The sequence below is a fragment of the Oncorhynchus keta genome, chromosome 4 (assembly GCF_023373465.1).
Source record: "Oncorhynchus keta strain PuntledgeMale-10-30-2019 chromosome 4, Oket_V2, whole genome shotgun sequence".
Classification (NCBI taxonomy): Eukaryota; Metazoa; Chordata; class Actinopteri; order Salmoniformes; family Salmonidae; genus Oncorhynchus; species Oncorhynchus keta.
In genome coordinates, this window is record NC_068424.1 from 63,135,283 (window position 1) to 63,152,094 (window position 16,812).

The 16,812-nt window shown below is 43.5% G+C and overlaps 1 protein-coding gene across 8 annotated transcripts in view; it reads right to left on the reverse strand.

Moving 5' to 3' along the window:
- Positions 1 to 16,812, reverse strand: part of diaph2 (diaphanous-related formin 2) — a 749,871-nt gene that overhangs the window by 175,114 nt on the left and 557,945 nt on the right. For all 8 annotated transcript variants that reach the window (XM_052512438.1, XM_052512437.1, XM_052512441.1 and 5 more), the window contains one exon: positions 5,715 to 5,839. In XM_052512438.1, coding sequence (XP_052368398.1) covers positions 5,715 to 5,839 — 125 coding nt within the window. The remainder of the gene's footprint in view (positions 1 to 5,714; positions 5,840 to 16,812) is intronic.

Genomic DNA, 16,812 nt, shown 5'->3' on the forward strand with positions numbered 1-16,812 from the left:
TGTCCCGAAGCCACTTCTGCGATGTATTGGCCGTGTGCTCAGGGTTGCTGTCCTGTTGGAAGGTGACCCTTCGCCCCAGTCTGAGGTCCTCAGTGCTCTGGAGCAGGTTTTCATCAAGGATCTCTGTCCTTTGCTTCGTTCATCTTTCTTGTCCCTACCTCTGAAAAACATCCCCACAGCATGATGCTGCCACCACCATGCCCTGGATGGATGGTGCCAGGTTCCCTCCAGATGTGATGCTTGGCATTAAAATAGTTTAATCTTGGTTTCATCAGACCAGAGAATCTTGTTTCTCATGGTCAGAGTCTTTTGGCAAACTCCAAGTGGGCTGTCTGGTACCTTTTACTGAGGAGTGGTGTCCGTCTGGCCACTCTACCATAAAGGCCTGATTGGTGGAGTGCTGCAGAGATGGTTGTCCTTCTGGAAGGTTCCCCCATCGCCACAAAGGAACTCTGGAGCTTCTCCCCTGATTGTTCAGTTTGGCCGGGCTGCCGGCTCTAGGAACAGTCTTGGTGATTCCAAACTTCTTCTATTTAAGAATGATGGATGACCACTGTGCTCTTGGGAACCTTCAATGTCGCAGACATTTTCTGGTACCCTTCCCCAGATCTCTGCTTCAACACAATCCTGTCTTGGAGCTCTACAGACAATTCCTTCGACCTCATGGCTTGGTTTTTCCTCTGACATGCACTGCCAACTGTGGGACCTTAAATAGATTGTATAGATTACAGTTTTAAAAAAATTGAAATAAATGTTTTAGCTTTGTCATTGTGGGATATTGTGTGTTGATTGTTGAGTAAAAAAAAAAGTGAATCCATTTTAGAATAAAGCTGTAACGTGAAAAAATCAAGGGGTCTGAATACTTTCCGAAGGCACTACATATATATATAGACATTCTAATTGAAATTGCAAGAAGTCGAATTGAGTTCTAGCTCATGAAAGGCATCACCAAGCCATCTTCAATTAATTAGAAACATTTAACATAATTGTATTCATTATAAAAACCTGAAGAGGTAATAAAAGTTGTGTTGTTTTAAGACATTTATCGTTACCTTTTAAAACCTACCTAGGAAACAAATAGTCTGGCTGACGTGCAACCCACGTGACTACACAGTGAGCTGTGCATCAAGGATGTAGAGAGACTGGTGTAAGCAAGACTAGGCAACACCTGCAAGTCTTCAAAAAAAGGCCAAAGAGACTCTGTCAAACACACACTCACAATACCCAATGTGTTGTTGTTTGAATCCCAGATTGCCCCTATAATAAGGGAGGCATCAGAAACGCTCCAGTGTAGATATCAAAACAAGGCCAGCCGCTTTGGGGGATTGTAGCAGCACCCGAAACCTGATGGTGTTCTCTTAATTTAAACAGAACTAAGTTCTGCTGTACACTGTGTTTACCATTCACTGCTCACACACACACACACACACACACACACACACACACACACACACACACACACACACACACACACACACACACACACACACACACACACACACACACACACACACACACACACACACACACACACACACACACACTTCCTCATACATCAATGTGCTCTACAGTGAAAACTTTTTACAGGGTTGCTCAACCATCAAATGCATGACTTTAGCTGCTGCTTTCGTTGTTGTTGTTTCATCTGTCATGTTTCCAGGCATCAGCGTCCTTTAATCCCAGTAGGAAGTTTAAAAAGGTATGTCAGACTTATCTTTACAAAAGGAAATGTCAAACCAAAAACATATGGCAGGGAATATTTCAAACTGTCAGTTTCACACACCCTAAACTGTGTTACACCGATTATGGTTATCTAAGCCAAAGGCAAAATAAAATATAGCAATAAAAACCTGGGAAAATCAAGCTTTGTCTCTTTCATCTCTTTATCTAATATATTTTCACTTCCCTCTGTTACCTTTGGGCACAACTATAGTTCTGATACATGCACGCACGCACACACACACTCTACACACCACACATTATTATTATTTAGTTGTACTGTTTTGTGTGTGTCTCTAATATTATATACAGTATGTCTGTAATGTCTATGTTAATGTTTAAAATGTACGTAAATTGTCAAGTGTTCTTGTCTGTAATGTCTTCTTCGTTATGTGTCGGACCCAAGGAAGACTTGCAGTCGCCAAATCATAAATCATAATCAAAAGAGCACAGGAAAATAATGTTCTGCTTGTGAAAGCTTTTCACAATGCTACTGGTCATGTTATAACGTTAAGGTTCAAAGAGAAAAGAAGATAGTAGGATGATTCAAGGCAAAACCAACTTACATCCTTTCACAGTTCAACATCATCAATCAATCAAATGTATTCATAAAGCCAAAAGTGCTTATAAAGAAACCCTGCCTAAAACCCAAAACAGCAAGCAATGCAGCTGTAGAAACACGAATGGTACGGAAAAAGCGGAAGGGGCGTGAATCATTCAACACATCTGGAGAAGTGTGTTCACAGTGGATGCTACAGTACAAAGAAATTCAAGTCCGAACACACAGCATATTTTATTTTGAAAACTTGCGAATTACCCTTGATGCCTAATCATGTGAATTGATTCGAGCAGGGTCACAGAAGAGCCATGTTTACCAAACACCTTGTTATTTTGACTAGCAGATGAACTGCATTACTTCATTACCAAGAAAAAGGTCACACGCAGGTCAAACCCACTCTAGTGAGTGAGAGAAAGAGAGGTGATTGCTAACGGGGAGAGACAGAGAGACAGAGAGAGGTGATTGCTGATGGGGAGAGACAGAGACACAGACAGCATGAAAGAAGTGATTGCAAACAGGGAGAGACAGACACAGAGAGAGGTGATTGCTAACAGGGAGAGACAGAGACACAGAGAGAGGTGATAGCTAACGAGGAGAGACAGAGACACAGAGAGAGGTGATTGCTAATGAGGAGAGACAGAGACACAGAGAGAGGTGATTGCTAACAGGGAGAGACAGAGACAGAGAGAGGTGATTGCTGACAGGGAGAGACAGAGACACAGAGAGACGTGATTGCTAACAGGGAGAAACTGAGACAGAGAGAGGTGATTGCTGACAGGGAGAGACAGAGGCACAGAGAGAGGTGATTGCTAACAGGGAGAGACAGAGACACAGAGAGAGAGAATTGCTGACGGGGAGAGACAGGCACAGAGAGAGGTGATTGCTGACGGAGAGACATATACACAGAGAGAGGTGATTGCTAACAGGGAGAGACAGAGACACAGAGAGAGGTGATTGCTGACGGGGAGAGACAGGCACAGAGAGAGGTGATTGCTAACGGGGAGAGACAGAGACACAGAGAGAGGTGATTGCTAACGGGGAGAGACAGAGACACAGAGAGAGCTGATTACTAACGGGGAGAGACAGACACAGAGAGAGGTGATTGCTAACAGGGAGAGACAGAGACACACAGAGAGGTGATTGCTGACGGGGAGAGACAGGCACAGAGAGAGGTGATTACTAACGGGGAGAGACATACACAGAGAGAGGTGATTGCTGACGGGGAGAGACAGGCACAGAGAGAGGTGATTGCTAACGGGGAGAGACAGAGACACAGAGAGAGTTGATTACTAACGGGGAGAGACAGACACAGACAGCATGAGAGAGTTCTGATAGACACAAATACGCTCTCCACCTTACCACTTGAATCACCTCGACTCCCCTCATCGATCGCGGGCGCCATAAAGGGACAGTAAAACAGCTTTCTGGCTTTCTTTAGTAAGGTAAGAATGCCTACTCTGTCACGGGAGTGCAGCTGTGGAGCGAGTGCAGCTGTGTCACCCTTAACCTGGATGAACACAGAGTGGAAGGAGGTTGGAAGGCTACAAAATGTAGGTAAGAAAACCATTTTTAAATGTTTTCCTCTCTTTGCTTTTTTCACAATGAGGCAGTAACTAAAATTGGTTCGGCCAAATACGACTGAGGCTCCATTTCGGCTCTGATGCCAGATCAGATGAGATGGGGAAGTGGGGCGTTTCCATTCACGGCCAGGCAGCTTCTCTCCCTCTCACTCTCTGGGGACACGATTCAGACAGTGAAGGGGAGCACTACTCCAGTATATATGCAGTTCTCCATTTCCACGGACATCCTCCGTGGAGCCCCAGAATCGATACAGACATCAGGGGCCCTGAGCTGCCTTTCCTCCCCGTCTTGGTTCAGCGCTGCAGGGGAGGTTTTTGCCGAAACCTCTATTTTTAAAGATATAAAATGTACACAGATTAAGTGCCAATATTTGACTAGGAGCAGATTTCTGATGCGTTAGGCAGCTATTACTCTTATGTCAGCTAAAAGTTCCCCCAAAAAATTGCAAGCTAACAAAAAGCTCAAATTAAGGTTAAATACTTTTTTAAAGGGATTCTCTGGAAATTGTGTGTACTTTTTGCCAGTAGTTTTGAAAGTAGCCCTCAAGGGGTCCCTAAAACTTGTGCAGAAATGTGCACCACTTTGCTCTCTCTCTCTGCTCTGGTGTGGTATGGGTGCATCATGTGCACCTTGCAAGCTGTCAGACATATAGCAAGGGGCTGAAGCTCATGGTCAAATTTTTAGGGGGCTGGCCCATGTGAGGGCCAGTACAGCTTCCAGTACAACAGTTGCTTTCAAACTAAGGATTTGCTGGCTAATTTAGGCTAGAAAGTAAACCTGGTCATAGATTATGCATGTATGAACTACACATTGACACATTCAGCCCAAAGCGGGAGGTTTAAAAAATACTTAGTAGCAGCTAACGTTCCGGAACATGTCACATGCAAGTGTGAGTGTTGAACATATGGAATGTCTCCTGAATTGATGAATTACCCTTGAATGATTCTTGCTTTCCCTTAATAAATGTGGTAACTCACACCTAGAGACAGGTAGCCTAGTGGTTAGAGCGTCAAGGTAAAAATCTGTAGTTCTGCCCCTGAACAAGGCAGTTAACCCACTGTTCCCCGGTAGGCCGTCATTGTAAATAAGAATTTGTTCTTAACTGACTTGCCTAGTTAAATAAAGATTCAACAAAAAAAACAGAGGAATGCTGTCTGTTTTAATACACATATATTGATAGGAGATATCATAGCCCCTAGCTATTGACATCTGAGTTGGTTTCAACCAATGAGACTCTATACACTGTAGTGTATGTACTGTAGGGGCCAGATTACTAGACAAACCTATTCTGCCAAGGCACCTACCTCCTTAAAATGGAGTCTGAGAAGTGCTCAGGCATCACTAATTTGATTCGATAGCTGTACCGCTTGAGTTTAAGTGAAAGCACTCTGTTATCAAAACGAGAGAAGAGCCGCAAAAGGTGATAGTCTACAGAAACAGAAAGCCTATGTGGAGAGGCCTGTGGCTGGTTGGGAGATGAAATCAGGAGGTGGGTGATAAGTCTGCATGGGGGAACGAGCCCTCATTAGAGACCCCGAGGGGAGGCAGTGGTGGATCAGCGGTAAAAATAGCTCAAGGCCTGAACTCTCTCTGGGGAACGTTGGGTAGAGGAGGAGGAGATCTGATAAACATCTCACTAGTGGGAAGGCAGCCGTATCCATTCCTTTAAGCCCACGGGTGCCACAAGCCACACTTATGGCCGTTAACTACTCTTTCCTGCTCAGGAGAACGCAACAGCACAGTCTCTTTGGACAATCCACAAGCGCCAAATGCCCAAAACATGTCTACTTTCTACATCAGCGATACGTTCAATTAAGACAATGTGACAAATCAATAAAAAGCATGAAAAGGATATGGACAATTTTTCCACAAACTTATCCTTTTCGTCGTCCGTCTTGGGGAAGTTCTCAATGTCATTTTCTAGCCTCTGGATGTGTCGCTCCATGGTGCTGAGACTGCTCTTCAGGATCTCGGCAGAAACTGGAGAAAGATGGAGACGTCATTCATATTAATAAACAATACACATGAAAATAATTTTCCCTACACTGCATATGAACTGAATCTCTCTAAATATGAACATCTCTTTGATATAGATTGTTCCAATCAGTTTTGTTTGATGAGGTTAGGCTGAGGTTAGGATTTGATCACTCCATATATTTTTTCCTGAGTTTGATCCCTCCATAATCTTGGTCTTGTCTCAGCACTACAATCTGTGTGGCCTGGAAGGCGAGTGTGTGTGTTTGATAGAGGGGCAGGGGCTCGTTAATCAGTCTGTAACGACTGTATACAAAGTTCCTTTGGACTCTTACTATTCAGATCAACCCTTTCAAGTGGGGACTTCAAAGACTTGTGAGTGTCTTAAGGGATCAGACAGGACAGGAGTGTAGAAACATGTGTCATGTAAGGCCTGCAGTATGGGCTTTAGTGTTATTGATACAAACAAACTTGACTACGACTCCACAGTGTGTGAACTGGTCACAGGCAAAGACATGGGTCAATGCTCCGGCCACTGACTGATGTCAGTCCTGTTTTGTCTGGGTTACAGAGTAGATACTACCAAGAGAGACAGAACTTCAGGCTTCTTATCAGACAGACTTCTAAACTCAGCAAAAAAAGAAACGTCCCCTTTTCAGGACCCTGTCTTTCAAAGATAATTCGTAAAAAAACAAATAACTTCACAGATCGTCATTGTAAAGGGTTTAAACACTGTTTCCCATGCATGTTCAATGAACCATAAACAATTAATGAACATGCACTTGTAGAACGGTCGTTAAGACACTAACAGCTTACAAACGGTAGGAACTTAAGGAAACAGTTTTGAAAATTTAGGACACTAAAGAGGCCTTTTCACCTGAAAAACACCAAACGAAAGATGCCCAGGGTCCATGCTAATCTGCGTGAACGTGCTTTGGGCATGCTGCAAGGGGGCATGAGGACTGCAGATGTGGCCAGGGCTATAAATTGCATTGTCTGTACTGAGAGACGCTTAAGAAAGCGAAACAGGGAGACAGGACGGACAGCTGATCATCCTCGCAGTGGCAGACCATGTGTAACAACACCTGCACAGGATCGGTACATCCGAACATCACAACTGTGGGACAGGTACAGGATGGCAACAACAACTGCCCGAGTTACACCAGGAACACACAATCCCTCCATCAGTGCTCAGACTGTCCGCAATAGGCTGAGAGAGGCTGGACTGAGGGCTTGTAGGCCTGTTGTATGGCAGGTCCTCACCAGACATCACCGGCAACAACGTCGCCTATGGGCACAAACCCACCGTCGCTGGACCAGACAGGACTGGCAAAACGTGCTCTTCACTGACGAGTCACGGTTTTGTCTCACCAGGAATGATGGTCGGATTCACGTTTATCGTTGAGGAAATGAGCGCTACACCGAGGCCTGTACTCTGGAGCGGGATCGATTTGGAGGTGGAAGGTCCGTCATGGTCTGGGGCGGTGTGTCACAGCATCATCGGACTGAGCTTGTTGTCATTGCATGCAATCTCAAAGCTGTGCGCTACAAGGAAGACATCCTCCTCCCTCATGTGGTACCCTTCCTGCAGGCTCTTCCTGACATGACCCTCCAGCATGACAATGCCATACTGCTCATTCTGTGCGTTATTTCCTGCAAGACAGGAATATCAGTGTTCTGCCATGGCCAGTGAAGAGCCCGGATCTCAATCCCATTGAGCACGTCTGGGACCTGTTGGATTGGAGGGTGAGGGCTAGGGCCATTCCCCCCAGACATGTCAGGGAACTTGCAGGTGCCTTGGTGGAAGCGTGGGGTAACATCTCACAGCAATAACTGGCTAATCTGGTGCAGTCCATGAGGAGGAGATGCACTACAGTACTTAATGCAACTGGAGGCCACACCAGATACTTACTGTTACTTTTGATTTTGACCCCCCCTTTGTTCAGGGACACATTATTCCATTTCTGTTAGTTACATGTATGTGGGACTTGTTCAGTTTATGTCTCAGTTGTTGAATCTTGTTATGTTCATACAAATATTTACACATGTTAAGTTTGCTGAAAATGAACGCAGTTGACAGTGAGAGGATGTTTACTATTTATCAAGAGTCCTCCTCTAAACTGAAAAGATGGATTAAATAATAGTGCCTAATAGTTCAACAATCTGACTTCTATGGAGTTACAGTGGATTGGGCTGTGGTAAAGCTCAGAGTGCACAGCCGGGAAAATGGAAAAGAAAATCAAAGTCCAGGATGTTAAAAGTATCTTCCTTAATGAACATGCTGCCATCTTGACTAGTTCAAAGCCTTCCGATGCCTTTTAGATAAACTTTCACATTTCAAATCAAGCCTCCACGTTTAATTTCCAATGGCCTTTTGAACTTGCCTATCAGTATCGTACTCTAATCTTCAATAATAAAACCCTGCTTCAAAGCATATCTCCACAATGTACCCGTCTTGCAATGTCCCCCCATCACATTTCATATTCAATAGCTTTTTCAGCCTACCTTACCTTGTCTAGCCTATATGCCACTGTATATTCTGCATTATAAACTGGGTGGTTCGAGATTGGCTGACACCCGTGGTATATCAGACCGTATATCACTGCTCTAATTAGGGAAAGCTGTCAGTTGTACAACTGAATGCATTCAACTGAAATGTCTCTTCCGCATTTAACCCAACCCCTCTGAATCAGAGAGGTGTGGGGGGGCGGCAATAATCAACATCCACGTCTTTGGTGGCCAGGTAACAGTGGGTTTATTGCTTTGCTCAGGGGCAGAACGACAACCTTGTCAGCTTGGGGATTCGATCCAGCAACCTTTTGGTTACTGGCCCAACGCTCTAACCACTTGGCTATCTGCCGCCTAATTACGTTGGTAACCAATTTATAATAGCAATAAGGCACCTTTGGGTTTGTGGTATATGGCCAATGTACCATGGCTAAGGGCTGTATCCAGGCACTCCACGTTGCGTGAAGAACAGCCCTTAGCCCTGATATGATGGCCATATACCACACCACCTTATGCCTTATTGCTTAAATAAAACCCTGTCTCTCATTGCATCTTCTACATGTATTGCCGTGAGTCATACATGATGGGAGGGCATGTCAGGGTTTGCCAGCACTCTTTATGTTTCCCAACCCATCCAATGAGCTGTGTGGTGGCTATCAAGAGAGGGGTAGTCTCAGTGACATCAGGGCAGCCATGCTTTACAGAGACACTATACAGCTCCCGTCTGGTTTTATATTTATTTTCTAACAATCACAGTGTTGAGTGAGAGAGGGGACGAAGCACTTACAGTACACAGAGACACACACAGTCACATACACACCGGGGCCACAAATCAATCTAGCCACAGCAGCAACAATGCAGAGGATGCGGGAGGGTGAGGTCTTTGGTGGTGCTTGGAGGGATCTGGTGACTGGGGATATGCTATGCCCCTATTCAAGGCCAACAAAGCCGAGGGTTAGGTCTCCCTCCTGGGGACACTAGGGGACACATCCCCACGCCAGCACTGATAGGGCCTCCGAGAGAGCAACCCAGCTGTTGTCAGTGTGATCTGAGACAGCACAGATAGCAGGGAAAAATGAAGAGCTAGGAGGTGGGCAGACAGACGGGTAGAGATGAATAGATTAGATACACACAGATGCTTCATACCTGGGAACCGTTCATCATTCGCCAAGGGCTCAGGGAAACTCTGATAGACTGGGTCTGAATGACAGCAGTGCTTGGCTAATAACACAGCCGAGGTAGCTGATCTTTAATGGCTTCAGTAGCCATGGCACTGACACACAGGGGACTATCCAACTGAGATTCTGCAGAAGACTCATTTACAACAATATGATGACGCCTAACAGTACAATGTCTGGGGACTGGAGAGAGCACATGTACACATTGTGCAGTTTTCTATTCCAGTATTTTTAACTGAAGCAATTTGCAATGTTAAAAGTTGGATTTATACAAAGGTTGACATGTTCCTCTTTTAATAGCTGCATGCGCACTATCCATAGTAAATTGTAACTTTTTACATGCACCCGTTAATGAGGTAAATTAAGATAAGATAATTAGGTGGGTGCTTACATTTGTCCAAGTGTGAATTAGATGTTTTGTGTGCAGACACCCTCATAGAGTAGGGTCAGAGCCAGGGATCAGCCATTATTGACAGCAAACCAGGAGCAATTAGGCTTAAGTGCCTTGCTCAAGGGCACATTGACATATTTATCACCTAGTCGGCCAGGGGATTTGAACAAGCAACCTTCCTGTTACTAGCCCAATGCTTCTAACGGCTAGGCTATGTAAGCAATACATTGTGGAGGGTAGGCTACAACATTCATAATTCTACAACAAAAAATTATGCATTGGAAGTATAACGACTTTCACCGAAGTCGGTCCCTCTCCTTGTTCGGGCGGCGTTCGGCGGTCGACGTCACCGGCCTTCTAGCCATCGCCGATCCACTTTTCATTTTCCATTTGTTTTGTCCTCGTCTTACACACCTGGTTTCAATCCCCCAATTACTTGTTCATTATTTACCCTCTGTTCCCCCATGTTTGTTTGTGAGTGATTGTTTATTGTATTGCGGTCCGTTATTGTGGCCTAGGATGTATTTGACGTGTATTTTGTTTATTGTTGAGTAAAATTGCGTACATTACTCATATCTGCTGTCCTGTGCCTGACTCATCTACACCAGCTACACACAGACGCATTACAGGAAGGCTTTATATTTTGGATGAGCATTAGGGAATGGGCCAAGAAAGTCAAATGTTCAAATTAAGCAGTGTTAATGAGTGTTTTCAGGGTCAACTTTACTACAGCTTTAGAAGCCCATTAGAAAGAGAGGGAGTCAAATCAGATTGCACTTTGTATCTAGTGACAAGCAATGTAAATAACAAAGGCCTTTCGACAAAAAATGTAAATGCCTCTTTTGAAGTTACTTTAAAAGGAAGGGCCTGTTATAAGTCAGTTGCTGCTTTTTATCAAATAAATCTACATGACTAAGACTACCATTCCTCTCTGTTCAGTATACAGTAGGGATCCTTTTGGGATATCATTAGTAAAATTAGCACCAAAATAACTGTTTTCAGGGGATGACTTTCAACACAACACTGGTATCTACCAAATGCACATCACCTATAGAACAGGAAAGGGAGAGAAAACACAAGCACTAGGCCAATGTACTCTCTTCTTCACAGAGAAAGTATGTCTGGGACATGTAGAATTATCCTAATAACTGCTGTCAGCAAGACCTGCTAGTGTAATTTAACAGCAAATATCTCTGTCTCTGTGTTTCTAAGCTGGATGAGCATGTTTCCAGGTAACTTCTTACACATGCAAAACCATGTCACTTATCCTTTACATAATCTTGCTGTCAAGCTATTTCTGGGGGTTAGAAATGTGTTTGATTTGCATGCTTAATGTAAAGAAAATTAGTATGACTGGGAGAGAGAGAATGAAGCTGAGCTGCACTTCCTAACCTCCTGGCAAATGAATGACCAAATTAGAGACACTTGCTTTGGCAATGTTAACATCTGTTTCCTATGGCAATAAAGCCCTTAAATTGAAACAATATACTGGGAAAATGTCAAATTGGCTTTTTACCAAATTATCGTACGACAGACCACATATTCACCCTGCACACGCTAATTGACAAACAAACAAATCAAAACAAAGGCGCTGTCTTCTCATGCTTTGTTGATTTCAAAAAAGCCCTAGACTAAATTTGGTGTGAGGGTCAGCTATACAAATTAATGGAAAGTATGTTGGGGGAAAAACATATGACATTATAAAATCCATGTACACAAACAAAGCCTGTGGTTAAAATGGGCAAAAAAACAAATTTCTTCCACAGGGCCATGGGGTGAGACAGGGATGCAGCTTATGCTCAACATATATATCAACAAATTGGTGAAGACATTAGAACAGTCTGCAGCACGCTGCCTCACTCTACTAGAATCTGAAGTCAAATGTCTACTGTTTTCTGATGATCTGGTGCTTCTGTCACGAACCAAGGAGGACCTACAGCAGCACCTAGATCTTCTGCACAGATTCTGCCAGACCTGGGCCCTGACCGTAAATCAAAGTAACACCAAAATAATGGTGTTCCAAAAAAGGACCAGTCGCCAGAACCACAAAATACAAATTCCATCTAGACACCGTTGCCCTAGAGCACACAAAAAACAATACATACCTTGGCCTAAACATCAGTGCCACAGGTAACTTCCAGAAAGCTGTGAATGATCTGAGAGACAAGGCAAGAAGGGCATTCTACGCCATCAAAAGGAACATAAAATTTGACATACCAATTAGGACCTGGCTAAAAATACTTGAATCAATTATAGAACCCATTGCCCTTTATTGTTGTGAGGTCTGGGGTCTGCTCACCAACCAATAATTCACAAAATGGGACAAACACCAAATTGTGACTCTTCATGCAGAATTCTGCAAAAATATCCTCAGAGTACAACGTAAAATACCCCAAAATACAGGCCGATAGCCACTAATTACCACTAATTATCAAAATCCAAAAAAGAGATGTTAAATTCTACAACCACCTAAAAGGAAGCGATTCCCAAACCTTCCATAACAAAGCCATCACCTACAGAGAGATGAACCTACAGAGATAGTCCCCTAAGCAAGCTGGTCCTGGGGCTCTGTTCACAAACACAAACACAGCCCACAAAGCCCCAGGACAGCAACACAATTAGACCCAACTAAATCATGAGAAAACAAAAAGATAATTACTTGAGACATTGGAAAGAATTTACAAAAAAACAGAGCAAACTAGAATGCTATTTGGCCCTAAACAGAGAGTACATAGTGTCAGAATACCTGACCACTGTGACTGACCCAAACTTAAGGAAAGCTTTGATTATGTACAGACTCAGTGAGCATAGCCTTGCTATTGAGAAAGGCAGTCAAAGGCAAACCTGGCTCTCAAGAAAAGACAGGCTATGTGCACACTGCCCACAAAATGAGGTGGAAACTGAGCTGCACTTTCTAACCTCCTGCCAAATGTATGACCATATTAGAGATTTATTTTATTTATATTTCACAGATCCACCAAAAAATCGAAAACAAACCGGATTTTGATCATCTCGCATATGTACTGGGTGAAATACCACTGTGTGCCATCAAAGCAGCAAGATGTGTGACCTATTACCACAAGAAAAGGGCAACCAGTGAAGAACAAACACCATTATAAATACAACCCATATGTATGTTTATTTATTTTCCCTTTTGTACTTTAACCATTTGCACATCATTACAACACTGTATATATGCATAATATGACATTTGAAATGTCTTTATTCTTTTGGAACTTCTGTGAGTGTAATGTTTACTGTTCATTTTCATTGTTTATTTCCTTTTTTTAAATTATCTACTTGCTTTGGCAATGTTAACATATGTTTCCCATGCCAATAAATCCCCTTGAATTGAATTGAGAGAGAGACACAGACAGGCAGACAGACAGACAGACAGATAGAACAAGAAATAAGAAGCAAGAGCGAAAGGAAGCTCTTTATGTATTGACACAAACTCCTCCGTGGTCAACACCTTTCAGATTTACAGCATCGTTACTGTGGTATTACCCTATAATACCATCACTCTGAGGACTAGCCATTTCCATGAGGAAGAGACAGATGAGAACTATTTCATTACACTCTGTCCTACAAGAATAAACTGCCATGAAAACAAATCCCTGCACATCATAAAACCAAGACAATGTGCCACACAAAATACCAAATCATGTGCTCTAATGTGAAGATGTCACCATTATATTCAGTCATTTGTTGGAAGAAACCATTTTCAATTGGGATTCATGGAGAAAGGACACAGATAATTGATCCTCTGCTCTTGCGCTGCTGTCAAAGGTTACAAAGAAAACTTTGGTTTATTTTTCAAACAGCCAGTCGCGACATAAAGTAAAGTTTTTAATAATCTCTACACTTGTGCAAACAAAGAAAAACTTAACATAAAACCAAAGGAGAAGCACAATGGTACTCCCCTCCCCCTAAACATTTATTTGAGATGGCATATTTAATATGTGTTTGCATGATTCAGAACCCCGGCTATTCACTTGACAAATTAAGACGTACACCGCGGTGGACAAAGAAAAACTTAACGTAAAAAAAGAGGAGCAAAAAATATGAACCGACATTACAAGGCACATCACCAGTAAAGGTTCATTAGCGCACCTATAGAACAAAGTTCACTATAGTCTTCCCTTGACAAATGAAGGCAGTTTGGGGTGTGAGAAGGGGAGTGTATGAGGCCACGGCAGCAGTATCAACCCTTCAATCAGATGTAAAATGAGTTTCAAGCTCCAGAGACCCTACAAGTGAAGACCTTTCAGCGCGCTATTCAATTCACCCCGGCCCCAGATGATTAACTCGACACACCAAATTCTCAACGATTCCAATTCACCTCCCGCTGCATGTAGAAACACGAAGTGGAAATAGAGGACAACCTTGAAAAGACTGCTTTTCAACGCATTACCAAAATAGAAGTTCATTCAACCATTGTGCATCTTCTCCATATTATGCTGAAATTGACTATTGATTAGTGGCTTACGAGAAGAAGAAACTACTGAATTGTAATGCTAGCTGACTGTAGATTAATCTAATGCTGTAGATTTGGAGGTAATTATTTTGAGACATTGACATGTTGCACTTGTGCTCATTGCTCACATATCGGCTTGACTGACATGGTACCTATTGGCAGTTACACAGAAACATGCTTTTCCATTTTCATTTACCTGGTGGCAACCTGAAAATGAATATGAAATGCAGTGGGACAGAGATAGACTTAGGGATGCACCAGTATACTAAGGGATGCACCAGTATACTGCTGTTAGAGTGAGAGACAACACCAGGGGTTCAAATTTGGTTTTAGAAGTGGGGGGGACATACTTCTTTATGTGTGGGGGGGGTAAACACTCCAAACAGCCTACCCGCCCGCTCGGAGGCGTCCGCATGCTCCTAAAGCACACCGTTGCCTTTTTAGTATCACATTCCAATTCTAAACTGGAGGAGGACAAAAATGCAATTTCAGAATGTGGGGGAACTTGCCCATGTCCCCAATGAAAGTTGCGCCCCTGGACAACATAAGGTTTTCCCTTTTCAGCGGGATTTAAACGGCTCCAGTTGCAGGAATGAATCAAATGGCTCCCGTTGCAGGAGTGATTCAAACGGCTCCCGTTGCAGGAGTGAATGTGATACTATTTTTTTTACATATATTTTATTTCACCTTTATTTATACAGGTAGGCTAGTTGAGAACAAATTCTCATTTGCAACTGCGACCTGGCCAAGATAAAGCATAGCAGTGTGAACAGACAACAACACAGAGTTACACATGGAGTAAACAATAAACAAGTCAATAACATAGTAGAAAAAAAAGAATCTATGTACATTGTGTGCAAAAGGCATGAGGAGGTAGGCAATAAATAGGCTATAGGAGTGAATAATTACAATTGAGCAGATTAACACTGGAGTGATAAAATGATCAGATGAACATGTGCAGGTATATATACTTGTGTGCAAAAGAGCAGAAAGGTAAATAAAATAAAAACAGTGTGGGGATGAGGTAGGTAAATTGGGTGGGCTATATACCGATGGACTATGTACAGCTGCAACGATAGGTTAGCTGCTCAGATAGCAGATGTTTAAAGTTGGTGAGGGAGATAAAAGTCTCCAACTTCAGATATTTTTGCAATTCGTTCCAGTCGCAGGCAGCAGAGAACTGGAAGGAAAGGCGGCCAAATGAGGTTTTGGCTTTAGGGATGATCAGTGAGATACACCTGCTGGAGCGCGTGCTACGGGTGGGTGTTGCCATCGTGACAAGTGAACTGAGATAAGGCGGAGCTTTACCTAGCATAGACTTGTAGATGACGTGGAGCCAGTGGGTCTGGCGACGAACATGTAGCGAGGGCCAGCCGACTAGAGCATACAGGTCGCAGTGGGGTTGTATAAGGTGCTTTAGTAACAAAACGGATGGCACTGTGATAAAATACATCCAGTTTGCTGAGTAGAGTATTGGAAGCTATTTTGTAGATGACATCGCCAAAGTCGAGGATCGGTAGGATAGTCAGTTTTACTAGGGTAAGTTTTGCGGCGTGAGTGATGGAGGCTTTGTAGCGAAATAGAACGCCGACTCTAGATTATATTTTTGATATGAGTCTGGAAGTAGAGTTTGCAGTCTAGCCAGACACCTAGGTACTTATAGATGTCCACATATTCTAGGAACCATCCAGGGTGGTGATGTTAGTCGGGCTTGCGGGTGCAGGCAGCGAACGGTTGAAAAGCATACGAGCAGTTGAAGGCCACGGAAGGAGTGCTGTATGGCATTGAAGCTCGTTTGGAGGTTAGATAGCACAGTGTCCAAGGACGGGCCGGAAGTATACAGAATGGTGTCGTCTGCGTAGAGGTGGATCAGGGAATCGCCCGCAGCAAGAGCAACACCATACAGAGAAAAGAGTCGGCCCAAGAATTGAACCCTGTGGTACCCCCATAGAGACTGCCAGAGGACCGGACAACATGCCCTCCGATTTGACACACTGGACTCTGTCTGCAAAGTAGTTGGTGAACCAGGCAAGGCAGTCATTAGAAAAACCGAGGCTACTGAGTCTGCCTATAAGAATATGGTGATTGACAGAGTCGAAAGCCTTGGCCATGTCGATGAAGACGGTTGCACAGTACTGTCTTTTATCGATGGGGGCTATGATATAATTTAGTACCTTGAGCGTGGCGGAGGTGCACCCGTGACCAGCTCGGAAACCGGATTGAACAGTGGAGAAGGTACGGTGGGATTCGAGATGGTCAGTGATCTGTTTGTTGACTTGGCTTTCGAAGATCTTAGATAGGCAGGGCAGGATGGATATAGGTCTGCAATCTTTAAGGTGGCAACAAGCAAAGTACAAATTAAGCAATATACATGTACAGTAAAATGCAGGAATAGGAAAGTTCCATGCATTTTATTAACTCTGGG